At 41.5% G+C, this 20,308-nt stretch overlaps 1 protein-coding gene across 1 annotated transcript in view; it reads left to right on the top strand.

Moving 5' to 3' along the window:
• Positions 1-14,937, top strand: part of KCMF1 (potassium channel modulatory factor 1) — an 86,437-nt gene extending 71,500 nt beyond the window's left edge. Inside the window, exons 4-7 of the mRNA XM_021087303.1 lie at positions 36-137; positions 3,384-3,558; positions 5,561-5,843; positions 12,818-14,937. Of these exons, the coding sequence (XP_020942962.1) occupies positions 36-137; positions 3,384-3,558; positions 5,561-5,843; positions 12,818-13,079 (822 nt within the window). The 3' untranslated portion in view covers positions 13,080-14,937. The remainder of the gene's footprint in view (positions 1-35; positions 138-3,383; positions 3,559-5,560; positions 5,844-12,817) is intronic.

Genomic DNA, 20,308 nt, shown 5'->3' with positions numbered 1-20,308 from the left:
TGTAAGTAAATCTGCTTTCTTTACTTTCATTTCAGATTTGTCCAATATGTGCAGCATTACCTGGAGGCGATCCTAATCATGTCACGGATGACTTTGCAGCTCATCTTACACTTGAACACAGAGCCCCTAGAGATTTAATATCCTTTTGAGAGGCAACAAGGGAAAAAGTTGTTTGTAACATTTGTTACTTTGATTATTTTTAAGGACAGTATCCCCAAAGAGAAAAACTAACCTCCATGTTGTCCTAGTTGATTTGACCGTTTCCCAAAAGTAACTCAGTGTTGAGATGCAGTTTCTTATCGTTCTTTTTCTGTGCTGTGACTGTTACATGAACTGTGCTCAGTAAGTGAAAGCTCACTTGCTCATCATCTTTAGTTCATTACCGTCAGATTTTTTAAAGACAGTTTGACCAGGTTATGAGTCTTCAGGAGGGTGTTTTCAAACAAGAGAGGAAAATGAAAATGCTCATCCACATTAGGATCGCAATCATTAACTGTACGGAGGATGTGTTTGCTTGCTGCCCCAGTGTCTGCTGCCCTTCCCTAAATGGGCAGGATGGAGGCAGGTGTGCCTCGTGGGGCTTCCTTCCCTTCTGGAGTCTACTTCTCCACGGAGAGCCATCTCCTGCCCAGTCTCTGAGCAGGGTCCAGCTCTAGATTCCTTCCCACTTTCACTTCTGCTTCCCCACCCAAGCTAATCTCATGACAGTTCCTGGCAGTATTCCCTAGAATCTCCACCAGATGACTGTTCCACCAGGGTAATTAATTTTGTAGACTTAGTGCTTCTGGTTTCAAGTTATGAACTATTATGAACTGTTTTTCTAAAACTGTCACCTATTAACTGAGGGTTCTGTTCTCCTGTAGAGGTTTCAGTGATCACAACTTTTCTCCCTGCCAGACTTCATTCTGATTCTTTGCCTCCTGGCAATCATAATTCAACTTAGACTTATTTGAGGAAGAAATGTCTGGTGGGGTTTTTGTCCTACAGCCCCCATCCCCTCCTCACAGTTCCTAATTTTCTAATGAGAAATATGGCCCTATAGTCAGGGGAAGATAAGTGGAAACTAATGGAAAGATAAAGATATGGAACCTTCCTGAGAAATTAGAATATCATCCTGGCCTGAGCCAGTCTAGGGTGAGTACTGAATGAACCCACGCTCTCCGCAATGCAGGGGACACTGAAAGCAAAATGACAGAAGCGGTGCTTGCTTTCTTTGTTGTTGTTGTTTTTTCCAAGAGAATATGAAAACCCAAACGGGCCATGAATACTTTAGCCTTTGAGTCCTTGTGCGTTGTATGAAAGAATCCAATAACAGTACCCTGAAGAGTTACACTTGATCCATTCTTTACTCCATCTTCATGGAGAAGCGAGTCAAAAAATTTAAAACCATGCTGTTATCCTGCACTTTTTCAGCAAGTTCAAGGGCCTCTAGTGAAATTAGTATCCATTCAGTCAAATATCCCATATTGTCTATATCCAGTTTTGTAAATTTTTATGAGTCTTTTGTTATTTGGTGGAAGATTAAATTATGTAAAATATAGGAATAAGAGAGGGTATATATTGCATTTTAGATTCCTAACAAGTATGTCCACGAAGTTCTAGAAAGTAGAATGTTGGCATAGCAGTTATGCTGGACATATAACTTATTTTTCAGGTACTTCAATTGCTGCTATGTGGTAATTTTGTTTGACGTGAGTGTCTAGCTTCTAAGCAACCAAACTTTTAACTACTATGATAGAACTCTTCCTAAAGTGCACTTTTTAAAAACAAAATGTTTAGGAGTTTGGGATTAACATATACACACTACTATATATAAAATAGTTAATTAACAAGGACTTAACTGTATAGCATAGCAGACTCTACTCAATATTCTGTAATAACCTATATGGGAAAAGAATCTGAATATGTATATGTTATATGTATAACTAAAATCACTTTGCTGTATATCTGAAACTAACTGTTGTAGATCAACTATATTCCAATATAAAATTAAAAATTTTAAAGCACTTAATCTAAAAACAAAAACAAAAATTGAGAAAAACAACAACAAAAATAAAACAAAACAAAATGTGTTGATCATAACATCACTTTCTGTAGAAGCCAAGCCACCGTCAAGAATACAGCCAAGAAACAGTGTGCATTATGGTGGTGCCTGAGGGCTTCCTGGAGCTGCTCACCCTGTCCCCATCTGCTGAAGAGCTAGGAGGCCAGCACCAAACTTAACATTTTATAGCTGTTCTGTTGGCTGCTTTTAAAGAAAGTTTCTTCTGCTACAGTGTCTGGCTCCCCCTCCCTCCTCCTTGCACGCTCACACTTGCCTGTGTGGAAACACCGTGTTGTCTTCATGAGTTTTGGCAGCTGTTTGCTCCTCAGGACCTTCTTCAGTTTAACTCACACGCAGGTATATATAAGGTGGTCGAGGCTGCTAGAAATTTGACTTCTTGATAAATGTGCTGCTACTGTCTGTGTGTCCACTTGACAAGAAATTCAACTGGTTTTCTGTTTAGCAGCAGCACTGAAGAAAAAACAAAACTTGAGGACAGATTAAAGCTAATAGCCAAAAGGAGTCTTTCATTCCTGAATTTGTTATTTTTACTGTTCCTTTCTCATTACAGATGGTCATTGAGGTTTGATTAGTCTATATATCAGATATAAAACTTGATGGTAATTTTTTGTGGTTACTTTGGTATGAACTTATATGGAGTTCAATACTGAGGTCAGGGTAAGGGACTGTCTCACCTTTCACCGTGTTAGGCACTGTTACTCTGGTCCTTGTAGCTGTCGTCTAGGAAGAAAACTTCTTCCCACATGGAGATACTTTTTTTCCTCATCGAATACACATACACAGTATACACACAGTCACACGTTGCTTTGTATTTGAACGTCAGTTTTAGAATTAATGGTCTTCATAGGAGTTCCTGCTGTGGCACAGTGAGATCAGCGGCATCTCTGGAGCACTGGGTCAAAGTTTCAATCCCTGGCCAGGCACAATGGGTTAAAGGATCTGGCATTGCCACAGCTATGTTGTAGGCTGCAACTGTCTCAGATCTGATCCCTGGCCTGGGAACTCCATATGCCACCAGGCAGCCATAAAAGAGAGAAAAAAAAATAGTCCTCTCATAGATAGAGTTGTGACATTTGTATGCTAAATAAAATGTGCCATTTTTTTTTTTTTATCAGCAGATGTGCCTTAAGATTTTTATTTTTTTTCTGTTATAGTTGATTTACAATGCCCTGTCACTTTCTCCTGTGTAGCAAGAAATGTGCTATTTTTAAATGCTTATAATTTAGGAAATCTGCATGTCTATTTTACAAGGGCTCAAGTGATATTTTTTTTTTCTTTCTGTGAAATACTTGGGTCCTTTTCTTAACTTTGGAGTTATGATGAATCGAGTGGTGTTCGACATGTACGTAGAATGTTTCACCCCGGCCGAGGATTAGGAGGTCCTCGTGCTCGTAGATCAAACATGCACTTTACTAGCAGTTCTACTGGTGGACTTTCTTCTTCTCAGAGTTCATATTCTCCAAGCAATAGGGAAGCCATGGATCCTATAGCTGGTAAGTTAGTTTCACATTAATAAAGGAAATGTCTGGGGATCGGGGTCTACCTTTAAAATTTCTTGGTAGGATTTGTATTCTTAGCCTCTCAGCACGTTCCTAGGTTCCTTGACAAAATTCCCCTAAATTTTTTAAAATATAAAGTATGTTTACAGTAGACCACATAAAGTAGTTCTTATTATTCCAGTGTTTCTTTAAGTACTTAGAGGTGTAAGATAACAAGGAATTTATGGCCTCCAATGAAACCCAAGAAAATCCTAGATGATTTCAGAGTCGAAAGACCTCCAAAGTTCCAGGGTTTGACCTCCACAGGTACACAGTTAAGAGAACTAATTGATAAGACTAAAGACTTAAGCTCTTCTCCTAGAAGTCAGGTAGGACTTTCTTGTCCTTGCCTTGATTTGAGAACTATTTTGTTATGGAAAACGCATGTTTTAGTAGCTTGAGAAAATCTGACTTTAAAAAAACAATATTTGGGCAGTTCCCATGTGCCTCAGTGGGTTAAGAATCTGGCATTGCTGCAGCTGTGGTGCAGGCCGCAACTGCAGTGTGGGTTCTGTCCCTGGCCCGGGAACTTCCACATGCTGTGAGTGCAGCCAAAAAAAAAAAAAAAAAAACCACCAATATTTGAACATGTGGTCCATAGCCAAGGCACTGGTCTAGTGCATGGCCAACCTGGAAGCCAGCACAGACTTGAGAGTCAAAATTTCAGAAATCACTGTAGCCCGAGATCCTGAAAGACCCCCAAGCACAGGTGGAAGCCTGTACCCACGGTAGAACATGTCCCTATAATGCTAATATGTGTAAATCTGTGATGAAAGTGGGAACAGTTTTAACTCAGAAAATCTTAAAATGTGAGATATACAGTGTAAAATTTTAATTCCAAATGTACTTTGGGCATTTGGATATGTAGTAAGCCCAAAAAAACTGAGTTTGGGGGATTTTTAAAAATACTTCTTCATCCAAAGGCTCTAAAAGTTATATTCTGGGAACAGAATTCAAAATTGAGACATTTTCTCCAGTTTTTTTCCTGTCAATGAAAAGTAGTTTATGTTAGTGATGGATTATATGAAAATGGTGTTAAGAATCCCTGGGATCCCTTAAAAAAAAAAAAGAATCCCTGGGATAAAACAACAATGAGCAATAAAACAGAAATGTGCTCTGTTAATGAGTTTTAATGATAAAGAGCATTTGCCAGCCTGGGAATGTGGAAAAGGCAATTCGTGTGAGCGAAGCAGACCCTCCACTTAGGAGAAGACAATTACTGCACCTCTCTTAGAGGAGAAGGCCGGGACACGTGAGCTGAGCATTGTTCAAACAAGAGTCTGGATCAAAACATGCCCCTAAATAGGCTGTATGGTCAGAAGCTACCCTTCTTCACTGGGTGTCACCAGTGGCCCTCACTGCAGTGGTATCCAGGGCTCTCAAACAACAGTACCAGAAGGTTCCAGAGAAAGAAGCCCAAAGGCAAGTGTGCGGAGGTCATGGTTAGAAATGATGCAGGTCTCTTGGATGTAATTCTGATAGTCATTCAATCATTAAATAAATATTTGAGTGCCTGCTGTGTGTCAGGCACTGTTCTAAGATCTGGGAGTATCAGAAACAGTAGACTTAATCCCTGGTTTTCATGGAGCTCACATCGAAAGGGTTTATATTATGATTGGACCGGGAGATGAACCACTTTAATGTGCTAAACTGCTACGAGAAGGCATAACTAAATTAGCCTAGTAAGCAAACAACTTAAAAAACAATTTGCTGCATTTTGCTTAAAAATAATTGTATGTGAGTTGATATTCATATGTATTTGCATTCCCCATTCACAGCAACTCCTGCCTCCTGGAGGCATCCTAAAAGGTATTGAGCTCCCAGCTGAAACTGTGTTGCCACAGGTTGCTTTCCTGTTGATGGTCATTGTTAGTGTTCCTCTTGTAAAAGAATGATCTGTAGCATTTGTTTTCCTCATATTTAAGTGGACGTTAACTGTCTTCATTTCCATTGGCAGAGCTTTTATCTCAGTTATCAGGAGTGAGACGTTCTGCAGGAGGACAGCTTAATTCCTCTGGCCCTTCCGCTTCTCAGTTACAGCAACTGCAGATGCAGCTGCAGCTAGAACGGCAGCATGCCCAGGCAGCACGGCAACAACTGGAGACTGCACGCAACGCAACCCGGCGTACTAACACAAGCAGTGTCACCACTACAATCACACAATCCACAGCAACAACCAACACAGCTAACACAGAAAGCAGTCAGCAAACTGTCCAGAATTCCCAGTTTCTTTTAACAAGGTAGTTGGTTTGTTAATGTAACTTTGAGAAGTATGTTTTATTAGCACTACGTAGTCTGAGATGATCTTTCTCTTTTGTGCTTATGTATCGTCTTAAAGCCTCTGCTTTTGAGCAGATTCTTAAAACTCACAGACCTCTAATCAAAACTGCATATCCAGGGAGTTCCCGTCGTGGCTCAGTGGTTAACGAACCCGACTAGCATCCACAAGGATGCAGGTTTGATCCCTGACCTTGCTCAGTGGGTTAAGTATAGGGCATTGCTGTGAGCTGTGGCGTAGGTCACCGATGGGGCTCAGAACCAGCATTGCTGTGGCTCTGGCTTAGGCTGACAGCTGCAGCTCCAGTTGGACCCTCGGCCAGGGAACCTCCATATGCCACAGATATGGCCCTAAAAAGCTAAAAGAAAAAAAAAATGCATATTCAGTATTTCCTTAAAAATATGAAAAACAATAATTTATTTTATGTAAAGTAGGAAAGTTCAAGGTCTTGTTCTAACAAGTGTATCATCATCAGATATGAATTTCTTTTCCCATATTGCCCATAAAGCATAACTGCCGTATCATTATATATATGGACATAGGATACATTTAGTATCATAATTAACATTACTGTCTTTTTATTGCCAATTTCAATCGCATAAAATATTCAAAGGTACAAGAGAAGATTCTATAAAATAGTGATGGTTTTCTCCTGAGATTTTTTTTTTTTTTTTTTTTTTTTTTTTTGGTCTTTTTTTCTAGGGCCGCACCCACGGCATATGGAGATTCCCAGGCTAGGAGTCTAATCAGAGCTGTAGCCGCCGACCTACACCACAGCTCACGGCAACACCGGATCCTTAAACCACTGAACGAGGCCAGGGATCAAACCTGCAACCTCATGGTTCGTTAACCACTGCACCATGACTGGAGCTCCTCTCCTGAGAATTTCTAAAGAAGTGGGATTTAAATTCTAATTAAAGAATAAAATTACTTAGGAGTTCCCGTTGTGGCTCATTGGGTTAAGGACCTGATGTTGTCTCTGTGAGAACACAGGTTCATCCCTTGCCTGGCTCAGTGGGTTAAGGATCTGGTGTTGCCATAAGCTTAGGTCACAGATGCAGCTCCAATTGGACTCCCGGCCCAGGAATTTCCTTATGCCGCAGGTACGGCCATTTAAAAAGAGAGAAAATAAGAATATTTAGCATAGGGAGTTCCTGTCGTGGCTCAGTGGTTAACGAATCCAACTAGGAACCGTGAGGTTGCAGGTTCAATCCCTGGCCTTGCTCTGTGGGTTAAGGATCCGGTGTTGCTGTGAGCTGTGGCGTAGGTCACAGACGCGGCTCAGATCCCACGTTGCTGTGGCTCTGGCATAGGCTGCCGGCTATGGCTCTGATTTGACCCCTAGCCTGGGAACCTCCATATGCCGCAAGAGTAGCCCAAGAAATGGCAAAAAAAAAGACAAGAAAAAAAAGAATATTTAGCATAGTAAATTCCTATGTGGCACAGTGCATTAAGGATCTGGTGTTGCCGCAGTTGTGGCCTAGGTCACAACTGTGGCTCGGGTTTGATCCCTGGCCTGGGAACTTCCACACACTGCGGGTATGGCCAAAAAAAAGAAAAGAAAGAATACTTAACACACAACAAAAGTAATTGTGTTAAAAAATGGTTTACTGCAGTGTAAAAAACATGTAGTACACAAGGTAAATGACTCTGCTGGATGGAGCAGAGTTCTTATTTGCTTCTGAAAACTCCCATTAGCAGCTCTCCTCATAGGCATTTTCTGTGACTTTTAAAAATAAAAGGATTTTAGAAAGAGCAGTGATGAGTAGACTGAGGCTCAGCAGATATGAATCTGGACTCATTTGGGCTTTTAATGAAGTATAGAGGAATATAAAGTAAAAATTGTAAAATGGAGAAAAGAATTAGTGTCATATATCAGTTATCTCCAAAATGTGTATGTGACAATTAGATGTTAGAAGAAAACATTATTTCTGTGTATATTTTATCTTGTACTGTTAAACATCTCTGTTAGTACAGTGGCACGTGTGTATAGTTGTAAATAACATATTGCAGACACAGAATTTTAAAAATGTTTTCAGAGCCCTGCAAACAGGACCCCTGTCAAGAGCCCCAGCTTTGCCACTTACTAGTTTGCACCTTAGGCCAGTTACTCACTTCTCCAAATCTCGGTTTTATCATAATATCCCATGAATTTTGCCCCATGAGAGTGAGAATTGTTTTGAGGATGAAATGGAGTCGTATCTGGCACATAATAAAGGCTCAATTAATGGTTCTTATTATCATTTATTATGCATCTAAGGAGGAGTTTCAAGTGGGGGATTTATCTTTGGATTATCTCTGCAAAGGGAGTAACTGTGCCTCATTATTACCAGAAAATACTGCTTCAACATAAAGAAATCACAGAACCGCAAATGGATCTGTCCTTCTGCCCTGTACCCTTACCTGTAGGGACTGACCAACAGCAGGCCTGTAATTTGCCAGATCTGGGTACCTGCCTCAGAAAGGAGCCCTGCCAGTGTGCGTCTCTGCTGCGAGCTCGCTGGGCTGGGGACCGAATGAATGTCTTACCCCACTGCCTTTTGGAAAGACATCCTCCCACCTTTGCCCCACTCTGGTTTAATTTTTGTTTCGTGAATTCCAGACTCAGTGAGCTTTTAAGTGGGACTTTTCTTGGTGTAATTATTCTCCACCAGACACCCAGGGCACAGTGTGGGTAGCCTCTGACTGCCTTCCTTAGATTCTGGTTCTGGGGGGGCTTCTTGAAGGCCCCCTTCTGTCATCTCATACCATACGTCAAGTAATACCTTGCATTTTATAGACCACTTCCCATATCTTTCATTGTGTCATTTGATCCTGACTCATAGGGTTTATCTAAGGCAGTTTTCCCCTAAAATTTTCCCTGGAATTTTATATATTCTAAGGAATATAAACAGTTACTTATGTTCAGTTTTTTCCTGAACAAATAAACTTGGAAAACTAAGTAACAAAAATCGTTTATTATTTACTGTTGGGCTTCTCAGAAGTCCAGATACGTTAAAATGCACACTGTGCCTTCAGGGCACAAGAGAGGGTAGTGCTTCCAAAGGCAGACCCTTGTCCCTGGCCATACAGCTGCCATGTGATGTCAAAGCTTTATCTTTGGTCTCTTTGACCAGGGCAGTTCCCATTCCTTTTTTTTTTTTTTTTTTTTTTTTTAATTACTCAAATGAATTTATCACATCTGTAGTTGTATAATGATCATAACAATCTGATTTCACAGGATTTCCATCCCATACCCCAAGCACATCCCCCACCCCCCAAACTGTCTCCTCCGGAGACCATAAGTTTTTCAGTGTCTGTGAGTCAGCATCTGTTCTGCAAAGAAGTTCAGTTTGTCCTTTTTTCAGATTCCACATGTCAGTGAAAACATTTGATGTTGGTGTCTCATTGTATGGCTGACTTCACTTCGCATGATAGGTTCTAGGTCCATCCATGTTGCTGAGAATGCCGGTATTTCATTCTTTTTAATGGCTGAATAATATTCCATTGTGTATATGTACCACATCTTCTGGATCCACTCCTCTGTCGATGGACATTTAAGTTGTTTCCATGTTTTGGCTATTGTAAATAGTGCTGCAATGAACATCGGAGTACATGTGTCTTTGTGAGTCTTGGTTTTCTCTGGGTAGATGCCCAGGAGTGGGATGATTAGATCAAATGGTAGTTCTATGTTTAGTTTTCTGAGGCATCTCCATACTGCTTTCCACAGTGGTTGCACCAATTTACAATCCCACAACAGTGTACTAGGGTTCCTTTTTCTCCACACCCTCTCTAGCACTTACTGTTTGTAGACTTTTGGATGATGGCCATTCTGGCTGGTGTAAGGTGATACCTCAGAGTGGTTTTGATTTGCATTTCTCTAATAATGAGTGATGTTGAATATCTTTTCATGTGTTTCTCGGCCATCTGTATGTCTTCTTTGGAGAACTGTTTGTTTAGACCTTCTGCCCATTTTTTGATGGGGTTGTTTGTTTTTTTTGGTATGGAGCTGCAGAAGTTGTTTATAAATTTTAGAGATCAATCCCTTGTCTGTTGATTCACTTGAAAAGATTTTCTCCCATTCTGTGGGTTGTCTTCTCATTTTGTTTAGAGTTTCCTTTGCTGTACAGAAACTTTGAAGTTTGATTAGGTCCCATTTGTTTATTTTTGTTTTTATTGTCAATACTCTTAAGAGGTGGATCTGAGAAGTTGCTGTGGTTTATGTCAGAGAGTGTTTGGCCTATGTTTTCCTCTAAGAGTTTGATAGTGTCTGGTCTTATATCTAGGTCTTAATCCATTTGGAGTTTATTCTTGTGTTTGGTGTTAGGGAGTGAGTTCCCATTCCTCTTGTCCTGGAACTGATGATGGGACACAGTTTCTTTGGGATCCAAAAATGATAACCTTTTAGAAAACAATTGTGTCAGTCAGATTTAGCCTTTTGGTAATGGAGCCAACTGGTTTTGCTAGCCCCAATTTAAAGATCCTTTCAAGGGAGTTCCCATTGTGGCTCAGCAGTAACAGTATCCAGGAGGATGCAGGTTTGATCCTTGGCCTTGCTCAGTGGATTAAGGATCTGGTGTTGCCAAGAGCTGTGGTGTAGGTCGCAGATGCAGCTCAGATCCCAAGTTGCTGTGACATAGGCTGACAGCTATAGTTCTGATTCGACCCCTAACCTGGGAACTTCCATTGCTAGTGCAGCCCTAAAAAGGGGAAAAAAAAAAAAAAATCCTCTCAAGCTTTGCAGTTACTTCTCTCTCTTTTTTTTTTAAGGGCTGCACCTGCGGCATAGGGAGGTTCCCAGACTGAGTGTTGAATCAGAGCTGTAGTTGCCAGCCTATTCCACAGCCTCAGCAATGCCAAATCCTAGCTGAGTCTGCCACCTACACCATAGCTCACAGCAACCCTGGATCCTTAACCCACTGAGCAAGACCAGGGATTGAACCTGCGTCCTCATGGATGCTGGTCGGGTTCATTACTGCTGAGCCATGATGAGAACTCCTGAAGTTACTTCTAGATCTTCTAGTGAAATTTGGCCCATCAGGAAATTTAGCCCTAATCCAATTTTATTTATCCCTCAGGAAAGAAACATTTTTCTCAGTTATTTCCTAAAAGTTAACACGGTAATATTAGAACTACACCCTTGCCAAAGGTTTGGGTGCCTCAGCCTATAGGTTTCTAGTTTTCTCTCTTATTGTATAGATAATCTTTGCATCTTGTCTGTTCATAATAGGTTTGACTTTTTCTTTTTAAGGATTTCTCCAAATCTTAGGACTTAGAATGTATTTCTTTTTTTTTTTTTTTTTTTTTTTTTTTTGCTATTTCTTGGGCCGCTCCCGCGGCATATGGAGGTTCCCAGGCTAGGGGTGAATCGGAGCTGTAGCTGCTGGCCTACGCCAGAGCCTCAGCAACGCAGGATCCGAGCCGCGTCTGCAACCTACACCACAGCTCACGGCAACGCCGGATCGTTAACCCACTGAGCAAGGGCAGGGACCGAACCCGCAACCTCATGGTTCCTAGTCGGATTCGTTAACCACTGCACCACGACGGGAACTCCTCATTTCTGAATGCTTTTAAATTTTTTGACTGAGACTATGTAGCCTATTGCTCAGTTTCCTCTTTCATTAAATACTCTCTTATATATTCTTAATTTGGTTTTAGTTATGTTGTCAGTCACTTCCTTTCAATGTGGATTTAATGGCTTTTATGTAGTTAACTCCCAGATCCCTTTGTGTTCTTTCTGTTCTGAAATTTAGATCTTGTAATTTGTTTTCTGAGCCTTAGATCTAATCATTGAGTGGTTTTGAACTTGTGGCTGTATGATTCTGAGCAAGTCACTTTACCTTTTCAGTTTCTTCCTCCTGTAAATCGCTAGTAGTAATGAACCCTAACTCATAGGAGTTAAACGAAATGATACATGCAGAAAACACTTAATACAGAGCTTGACCCACATGAGTGCCAAGTACCAGTCCTCCATTGCTACCTTGGGACGCCCTGTGCCTTCCAGGATAGAGGGGGCAGCGGAGAACAGGGCCCGGTTGCAGACCAGCTGGGCTCCAGCACCCCTGGCTCCTCTGGGAGAGGCACCTGTCCACCGGCCTGCTGGGCCTCCTTTCACTGTCACCATCTTTTCCCCATTTGTTACTTTTCCTGACCCAGTGCTGCAGCCAGTTTCCCTTTCTCTCTCTGCCATTAAAAATATAGAGAAATACAGTTAGCACTGAAACTAAGCAGAGTTTTGCATGAATCATTTCACAGGTCAGTAATGTTAAATTCAGTTCTTAACATCTCTCCGGTCTCCGTGAAGGTGAACCAAGTTTCCCAGCATGACACAGGTCTCATAGATGCCTGGGCACATGAGCTGCCAGCGTTAAACCCCAGGTCAGCCCAGCCTACGCGGTCCTGGTAGGAGGAATGTGGGCACGTGCGCCCTCTCAGGCTTCTGGGCATGTCTTCATTTCAGGAAGAAATAGATGGAGATAATAGAGGAAAGTCAAGGGAACTTTTAGGATTTTTTCCTGTTGACTCCTCTAGTCACTAGATTTTGTTTTTGTGACCACGGTTGCTACTTTTCCTGTTTTCACGACCCACTAGTGACATTCTGGTTAGGGAATCCTCTCCCCAAGCATCTAATCTATTAGAAATTGTGTTTTCCTTAGAAAAATTTCACCACAGTTTTCTCTAAATGAACTATGAGAAGTCTAAATGTATTTTTTCTCTTTGAATCTAATTAAAGCACAGCCCTGCACCTCAGGATAACAGTACTACTGCTACCAATGTGGGGAATTCATCGCAGCACAATTAAGGGGATACCTGAGAGCAAGGCGTGGCAGTGGTGTGACTCAGATTCTGAGTTTTGCCGCCTATAAAGCTTGCACAGCATAGGACATTATGGAAATGGGCTGGGCCGTTGTTCCTTGACTTTTTACCCATAGGATCTTTTCTTTTTCATTTACACAGGTTGAATGATCCTAAAATGTCTGAAACAGAGCGCCAGTCCATGGAAAGTGAGCGTGCAGATCGCAGCCTGTTTGTCCAAGAGCTCCTTCTGTCCACTTTAGTTCGAGAAGAGAGCTCGTCCTCAGACGAGGATGAACGGGGGGAGATGGCAGATTTTGGTGCTATGGGCTGTGTAGATATTATGCCTTTAGATGTTGCTTTAGAAAACCTAAATTTAAAAGAGAGTAATAAAGGAAATGAGCCTCCACCACCTCCTCTTTGATGACATCCCACTTCGCAGACAATGTCCTCTGTGCTGTATTTGCCAATGAAAGTGGACAACAACTATCTTGGGTTTGTTTGGTGATTGTAATTTCAGGTCTGTCACTCTTGTTACATTGTGTACATTCAAAAGGAAGAGAGAAAATATATATGATAATCATTTCCACTTAACTAATTTTTACTTCTAGCAGGTAAATGTAGGTAGCAGTGCAGGGGTGAGCTCTGCTTCCTGTACCTTGACATGCAAAAGGCTCTCCTAATACTCCACGTTCAAACTGAAGAGGAAAATTGAAATCTCTAATGAAGCTGCTGTGTGTATTTATGAATATTAATGAATAAAAACTGCTTGGATGGTTTACCTTAACTACTGCATGAGGTTTTTTGCAGCGTGCATGAGTTTTAGTGACCTTGTTATTTAAAAAATTAAATACAAGGAGTAAAACTTAAACAAAAATAAAAGCCCAAAGCTTTCCCAAACATTATTCAATGGTTACGCAGCAAAAGAGTTACTTGACGAAGTAGCTTTTGAATAATGTCTGCCTGAATCACCTTTCTTTGTGTGCCTCCTACGCACAAGCCAGCTCTGCAGTGGAACCTGGGGTCGCAGCCGGTGTCGTGCTCCGCCCTGTGTGACTGTCCTGTCGCCCTGTTAGTCATCTTACCGTGTGGAGCTCAGCCTGTCTAACGCATCCATAGAAGATACACCAGTTCAGCTACTGTGGGAATCTGCTGCAGGCGTCTGTGTGCCCTAAAAACAAATCCTGTTCTCTTTGTTTCAAGTTTTTACTTTTTGTGGTTGTTTAAATTTTTTTCAATTGTTAAATATGTTTTATTCAGGTGTAGATGAATTTCATTTATTCACTGTTCAACAAAGTTAACCTGAATTATGTTGTCTTTGTTTTTGAAAATCTCACATTCTCAATCATATTTTGCGTTATTTATGTATTTGCTTCATAGTTTGCTGAGACAGATCAGTATCAGGGGAGCTTTGAGGATTTGCCTTCCCAGACTTTGTCAATATATTACAACCAAATTCTTAATGCTGATTTAGCACCTTTTATTTATTGGGTTTTTTTCCAGCATAAAAAGTAAAGCCTTTTAATTGAATCATGCCACCTATATGCCTATATTATTAATCCTATGTGTAAAAAAAAAAATGTACAGATTTTTGGGGTTTGTTTGGGGCTTTGGAGGGGCTGGGATATTTTTTTATTTTCTGTTTCAGTTTTTGTGCATAGACTTTCACAACAGCTCCAAGGCAGGGACAGCAGGTTTGGGGGTTGGGGGGCAGTTTTTGGAATGTAAATGTAGGACTTTTAAAAAAGGTGCGCACAGCTTCTGATAAATTTATAACTAGACTTAACCTAATCATGTCTTGTTCCAGTGCTCTCTTCTCTGAGCCCTTTCCTCGTCTCCCTCTTTCCCTCACAGTCCTTTCCTTCCCAGTCTGTGTTTCTCTGTTTCTTCAACACGACAAGCTTACAGACTCAAGCACCCTCCGGTGTTTCCCCAAGAACTGTGAAGTCCATGCTCATCCAGACGTAACCAAAAACGACGTCACCCCACACGTCTAAAAAAACTGTTGCTTCTCCTCCTCAGAAACTTCAGTCTCCAACAATTTCCAAATATCCTAGCTTCGTTTTCTTTAGTTTCTGTGATGGAAAATGTTTTAAAGGGAAATTTTACACCAGGCTTCTGGTTATGCTAGAAGTCCAGTCCAGTAGGATTTTTTTTTTTTTTTTTTCTTTTTTCAATTGGTTGTTGAGACGTTTCAGAAACCAGTTTTCAAGCTGTGGTCTTTTCACACACATCTTCTGCACATAAGTCACACATTTCAATAAAGCATTTTCAAGACTGTTGACCACTTGGATTTCTTTGCTGTTGGTGAATTAGCCTAACCATTACTCAGAGAATGTAGATCTCTATTTCATAGAGTATTGTTTTCCTTTACATGCTAGAATTGGAGGTCCTGATTTTGTGTGAATGCTTTACTTTGGATGTGAGAAACAGAAATTGCCAATTATGTGCTTTCCCCTTTCTGCACAAATTCTGGGAAAATGTAAGATCCTTCCTTTTTAAACATGGTTTGAGGGAACAATTGTAAGTCCAGTCAGGGCAGTTTAAAATGATCAGCTTGACACTTCAGAAGACCTAAAGTTTCATAAGATTCCATCTCATGTAGAATACTGTATATTAATTATTTTTATCAGATATTTTACAAATACCTCACCTCATCCTGTATGTAATCAATAATAATGTATTAGAGTAGAAAGACACAGATTATCAATATAAAAATATATTTAAGTCCTTCAAATTTTTGTGTCCTTTTTCTTTAGTTTCTGAAGTAACATCCTATTATTGGAATTGCCGAATAAAAATAATTGCAAAGACTGTGATGTAGAGGAGAGAAAAATCAATATACCATTGATTGTTCTGGCTACAGCTTCAAATTTCCAAGGACCAGGTCCTGAGTTTTGAGAGGTTTTTGTTTGTTGAGTTTTGAATGTCTAGAGTATGTAAGTTTACAAGTGTTCTGCAGTGCTTGTCTTTACTTTCTGTTGAAAAATAATTTGAATCTTTCTCTTCAAGGTGTTCTGGAAGTGGTGTAATGTCATGACTCATAGAGAACCACCCCCCACCCCCAAAAAAATGTCTTAGTGAAGAGGAAGAGCTACAAGGGATGTTTGAAACTGTATCTGTTTCTATTTCTGTGTAACTGATGGACTAGAATGTGCTGTGTGTTTTCAGAATCCCAAAGTAATTCCTGCTAAACTGTAACTGTAGTGTATTCATGGGCTTCCCGCTCCTGGATGTTTAAGCACAGAGAACAATGGAATTTTGAAATTTGACTGAAATAGTGGACTCTACCTCATGACTTCCTTAGATTGTTTTTCACTCATTTAGTTTTCTAAAACATCTCAACTCTTTTGAACAAATAGAAATGCCTGTGCTTTTATGGCCATGGTTCTGAGATACAATTTCTATGTTTGGCTACAGTGAAATACTTGGATTTGGATTTAGATTGTTTTGTTTCTTTGTCTTAAGCACAGAATTAGAGCCTAGGCTTGTGTTACGTAGTGGATTCTTATTTCATTTCTAATTAGACTCAGGCAATGCAAGAGAAATCCCCCTCCCTATGACCTACAAAGTTTAGGGTGGCAGGTTACATTATTAGAATCACAAAAGGCTCACAAAAATCCATCCCCGCTCCCAGTTTTTTCCCTCTCAATATTTGAATTTTTAATTCCATGCAAAGAGGTTTTAATGGTCACTAAACCTATTGTATTTTTTCTGGTGTGGGCCACAGTTCACAACAAACAAAAAACAGTTCTAAAGAGTTCTCTTGATGGCTCCCCCTCTGTGTTTTACTTCTCACCTCCTGGGAGCCACGGAGACTTAGCTCTGTTTAATATTTAAGGCCATGTCAGGAAAGGTAGTCAAGAGGAGAGCTAGTGGAAGGAGGTGGTGGAAGAAAAGGGGTCTTCTGAATGAGAGCCCTGCCACTAACCGTGTCCAGGAAAAAATAGGTAAGTTAACTGTAACTGTGCTAATGTGGTTAGCACAGCCCTGTGAAGCAGGAGTGTGTAAAAAAACCATCCAAATACAACAGAAGAGAGGGTGCTAGAAGCCCTTGGGAGATCTGTGTTTTCTCACTTGTCTGCACAGTTTCGGAGGCCCATGCAAAATTGATTTCATGTGCAGTAATAAGTAAAACACTAGGTAAAAGGTTTTCCCAGAATTATATGCTATAATTGGTGTTAGTGCTGGCACAAAGGTCGTGCTTTGCTATGTGCTTTTTAAAGTTCCATTGGACCCAATATAATTTAAAAACCCAAAATAATTCCCTGCTACTGAAGCCCTGCATCCAGGTTGAGGTAGAGAGAAGTTAAAGTTGGAAAGTAAATGGAGCAGCAGTTTGCAGACCTTCTGGTCACTTAGAACAGTGTTGTGAAATTGTATGGCTTTAAACTTGGCCTTAATCTGAATAATTCCATCACAGTATTCCAAAGCCAAATTCAGGTGAATTTGTTTTTCAGAAGAGAGTGAAAACCTAATTCTTTGTGCCCATCAACTTCAACCCATGCTTATTCAATGTCTTTGTTTCTGATTAATACTCCTGCTGCTTCTACTTTTCAGCCCATCGCTGTCAAATATATATTATTAAATATATTGGGAAGTTCCTTATTTAAGGAAGCCTGCAGCAAACCTTGCTAACTTGGTTTCAAATCGGAAAGACTTCATCTCTGAGAGAGGCTAGGCTGGTCCAGAACCTTAAAATCCACATGACAGTTGCTATCAAGTGAGTTGTTCCTTAGCCTCCTCAAATTACAAAGTATGATTCTCCCCTCACCCTCATGTTCTGGGCTTTGTAAAGTCAGTTGAACTTTACAGCAACTAGGAAAAAAGATTTAACAGTAGGAGTTCCCATTGTGGCTCAACCGGTTAAGAACCTGACCAGTATCCATGAGAATGCAGGTTCGATCCCTGGCCTCAGTCAGTGGCTTAAGGATCTGGCATTGCTGCAAGCTGTGGCATACATTACAGATGTGGCTTAGATCCCATGTGGCTGTGGCTGTGGTGTAGGCCAGCAGCTGCAGCTCCAATTTGACCCCAGCCCGAAAAAAAAATCAGTACGATTTTGTGTCTCTGGTAGCTTTGCTTGGTGTAGAGATTGTGCACAGATGTTGATGAATGTGTGCGTGATCCACAACCCCTGTGGGCCACACACCCTCAGGGGCTGTTCTCAGGCCTGGACCTAAGAGTTTTCTAGTCTGTGGTTTGTTGGCTTCTTTGTCTCCATCAACCACCATCACCCCTGTTCTCTCATTCATCCTGACTTTTCAAACTCTCAGTAGGTACAGAGCTTTGGTTTAAGCATCTTTACAACGTGCAGGGCTTACAGACATTCTCCCCATAAGAGAATTCTTCCAAAATAATTCCAAGAAGAGCCTTTCCAGTCCCATCTGGTGAGAGCTGTTCCTTTTAAATCTTGCTTTCAGATTTCAGTTGAGCTGTTTAGAATCCTGCCTTACCCACAAAACGTCAGTCTGCATCTGATAGCAAAGCTGGCACAAACACAGTTAGGACATCCTAGTCTGGAAGCTGGATGAGGTCCCACTCTCCCTTTAGATGTTCTGACCACACCCTGTATAAAAGGTTTAAACCCTTGAGGTAGAAGTGACAATATTCTCAAGGTAAGATTTTGTAATAGCCCGAAGTCACACAGTGCATGACACCAACTAGGAAGCAGGCCTCAGCCATGGTCCCTACAGGCTGAAGTTTTCATGGATCTTCACCCTAGTCACATAAGCTATTCTGACCAGTCTCGAATGCCTATAGTTTTGTCTATGAGAGCCTCTCATGACACACTAGTTTCACCTACAAAAACCCTCTTCTGGATACAGAGTATGCTAGTTAAAGTCTGTTGAGCTGCAAAAGAGCTCGTCACTGGAGTGTGACCCAGTTGGATGGCAGCCGCATTGTTCACTGACCGCTGAATTAAAGCTCACCTTGAAAAATATCCCACTGACTACACAGCAGCTTTTTTAAATGAATTAGACATTGCAACAGGCTCCCAGACTTAGAATCCTCACATGGAATATCTTTTATAACGTTTTCACTTGGACACCCAGTTTATCTGTGTTTTCTGATTTTTTTTTTTTTTTTTTTTTTTTTGGTCTTTTTAGGTCCGCACCCCCAGCATATGGAGGTTCCCAGGCTAGGAGTCTAAAAGGAGCTGAAGCCATTGGCCTATGCCAGAGCCACAGCAACTCCAGATCCAAGCTGCGTCTGCGACCTACACCACAGCTCACGGCAACGCCAGATCCTTAACCCACTGATTGGGGCCAGGGATCGAACCCGCAACCTCACAGTTCCTAGTCGGATTCATTTCCACTGCACCCCAGCAGGAACTCCTGTGTTTTCTGATTTGAATGTATTATTGGGTACACATATAGCAAACTGTTATACATATCACTTTCAATTTCACTCATGTGGTGCTTCAGTGGCTGTATTGCATCATCTTAGAAGCAATGCTCAACAACAGACATTGTGGTACCAGTATCTTAGCTGTTCCACAAGAAATTTTCTGTAGCTTTCAATGCCCCGTGACTGTATTTCTGTCTCTCTCTGCTTCCTCTCCTATTCTCTTCCATCTGTGTGTGTTTCATTAGTGCTTCCAGTGACATCTGAGATTTTTTGTTTATTTTTTTTCTTTTTATGGCTGCACCAGTGGCATATGGAATTCCCAGGCTAGGGGTCAGATCAGAGCTGCAGCTGCCAGCCTACACCAATCACAGCCACAGCAACTTGGGATCTGAGCAGCATCTGTGACCCACACTGCAGCTTGTGGCAACACCAGATTCTTCACCCACAGAGAGGCCAGGGATCAAACCCAAATCCTCACAGACACTTATGTTGGGTTCTTAATCCACTGAGTCATAATGGGAACTCCAGCACCTGAAGTTTTAACTCCATCTGCCTACAGAATTTTCAGGACCCACCCCACCCAAGTTACTCTGAGACCCATTGCTGATTTCGCTAGGGAGAACCACAGAGACCACGCCGAGCCTGAGGCGTGACAGTGAGGCCTCTGCTCTGTCCAGACCAGGATTTCGGAATACTCACCCTCCTTACAGCTTCACAGGACCAGGGAGACTACAGAGAGGGAGTGGGGAGGAGCCCCCAGAACGCCACCTGCACACCACGAGTCCCACCCACCCAGGACCTGAGAATGCACATGGTCTGCTCAACACCATTTTTTTCTTCCTCTTCAGATTCCCTGATGACTTTTGGGTTGTTGGTAGGTTTTCCCTTTTTGAACAGCCAAATGCCTGCAATGAATAGAAGTGGGTTAAAAGTGCTTGGTGAGGAATTCCCAACGTGACTCAGCGGAAACGAATCCAACTAGGAACCATGAGGTTGCAGGTTCGATCCCTGGCCTCGCTCAGTGGGTTAAGGATCTGGCGTTGGCCATGAGCTGCGGTGTAGGTCGCAGACGCGGCTCAAATCTGGCGTTGCTGTGGCTGTGGCGTAGGCCGGCAGCTATAGCTCCGTTTCAGCCCCTAGCCTGGGAACCTCCATGTGCCACAAGCGCAGCCCTAAAAAGACAAAAGACCCCAAAAAAAAAAAAAAAAAAAAATGCTTGGTGAAAACCATGAAAGTTTGGCCTCACCCTGAACAGGAGCGTTTCACCTTAGCCTAGGGCTCTAGGAGTTGAGTCTATGGGGC

This window comes from Sus scrofa, chromosome 3, assembly GCF_000003025.6.
Source record: "Sus scrofa isolate TJ Tabasco breed Duroc chromosome 3, Sscrofa11.1, whole genome shotgun sequence".
In the NCBI taxonomy this organism is placed as follows: Eukaryota; Metazoa; Chordata; class Mammalia; order Artiodactyla; family Suidae; genus Sus; species Sus scrofa.
The sequence above is the reverse complement of the archived record's forward strand: the minus strand, read 5'-3'. Positions and strand labels throughout refer to the sequence as shown.